The sequence below is a fragment of the Penaeus vannamei genome, chromosome 2 (genome assembly GCF_042767895.1).
Source record: "Penaeus vannamei isolate JL-2024 chromosome 2, ASM4276789v1, whole genome shotgun sequence".
NCBI classification, from domain to species: domain Eukaryota; kingdom Metazoa; phylum Arthropoda; class Malacostraca; order Decapoda; family Penaeidae; genus Penaeus; species Penaeus vannamei.
The window spans coordinates 51,310,515-51,312,055 of NC_091550.1; the positions used below are offsets into that span (position 1 = coordinate 51,310,515).

At 38.2% G+C, this 1,541-nt stretch overlaps 2 protein-coding genes across 2 annotated transcripts in view; both read right to left on the reverse strand.

Moving 5' to 3' along the window:
- The window catches only part of LOC113802828 (uncharacterized), a 67,201-nt gene that overhangs the window by 45,740 nt on the left and 19,920 nt on the right, over nt 1-1,541 (reverse strand). The window lies entirely within an intron of this gene.
- Nucleotides 1-1,541, reverse strand: part of LOC138863509 (uncharacterized) — an 11,501-nt gene that overhangs the window by 1,588 nt on the left and 8,372 nt on the right. Inside the window, exon 8 of the mRNA XM_070127663.1 lies at nt 1-1,144. This exon is cut by the window's left edge and continues 1,588 nt beyond it. Within this exon, the coding sequence (XP_069983764.1) occupies nt 1-1,144 (1,144 nt within the window). The remainder of the gene's footprint in view (nt 1,145-1,541) is intronic.

Here is a 1,541-nt window from a genome sequence, read left to right on the forward strand (position 1 = left end):
TGTAAAATGTGTGTAAGAAATTACTTCCTTTAAGAAGGGGAATAATGCCTTGGCTGTTTGATGATACATTAATCTTTGTTCTGCAGCCAGTATAAGAAAGTCCAACTTCTTGCAATGACACTTGTAGGTCTCCATTACCAAACCCATGTAAATTGCTTAATACAATGTTATAGTCGAATTCGTCTGGACAAAAAAGCCTTACATTGTCTGCTGAACTTCCCAGCATTAGGAGTTCCCCACTGAACACCGTGTTTTTATTTGCAACTGAATTTTGCACACTCTTTACCAGGTTGAATACAGCGTCTTTTATAACATGTGATTCTCCCCTTGTATAGTTAACATGGACTTTAGCTACTGATTTTTCTATGCCGTCCGACTGCCATTTTTTCTTTAATTCATTCAAAAGAGCTTCTGTTCTTTGAGGGCCAGTGTTCGTTTTCTGCATGTCTATATCTAGCAGAGACTCTGAGTCTAATTCATATAGCTTCAGGTAGTTCTTGTAGCCATCTAATAGATCAATAGCTGTCAGCCCACATCTGTTTACTTGACCTGTCCTTAAAAAGTCCCCTAAATCCTTGTAGCCATACATACAGGCATAGTGTGCAGGTGTGTTGCCGAAACGGTCCTTTGCCTCAACCGAAGCTCCGTGACTGACGAGGTACCTGGCTGCGGAAGCGTTGTTCTTCAGAGCGGCGTAATGCAAGGGCGATGCCCGACACACTTCCAGTTCTTGATTGACCTTCTGGCCTCCCACTTGCACCAGGAGATGGAGAAACAGTGGAAACTCCTTTTCACAACTCAGAACCAATGCTTTCTCTATGATTTTACTAAACGTGTTCAGTGGCATATTTCTTTCTCTATTACTCATTACTACATTAGATGCAGAATGTTTGGCCCGCTTTTCAATAATGAGTTCCAAACGGTCGTTGTAGGTAACGTCATCTGAATCTTTACTTTCAGATAATTCATCATTAAGCCACCCGAAGACTGCCTTCCAACAAAGTGTTCCATTATGAGTATCCATATCTTCTGAATACAGTGAAAGGAGAAGTAAGATAAACTGTTTTACTTCCTGTTTCTGGGCAGGCTCTCTCGCTTTTTCCGATTCATCAGCCAGACGTTGATATTCTCTCCCCAAAGAAGCCTGCAAGAGAAATTAAAACTAATAATTTATAAACTGTAAGCTAGACACATACATGTATGTGTGCGTGCGTGTATTTACATATATATATATATATATATATATATATATATATATATATATATATATATATATATATGTGTGTGTGTGTGTGTGTGTGTGTGTGTGTGTGTATAAACACATATAAACAAATATATACAATCACACACATATATATATGAGAAAGATAGAGAGAGAAAGAGAAAATATTTTAATGGCTGAAACTAATAAATGTACTAGTCATCAAGGACAGATAGCACTATCGTAAATTACAGTAGCGAAAAGGGTTAGGAATAAGTGATTGATTTGGGTAAATTTAGAGGTTGAACAGTACTAGAGGGTAGTATGGTAGTGAGAAGGG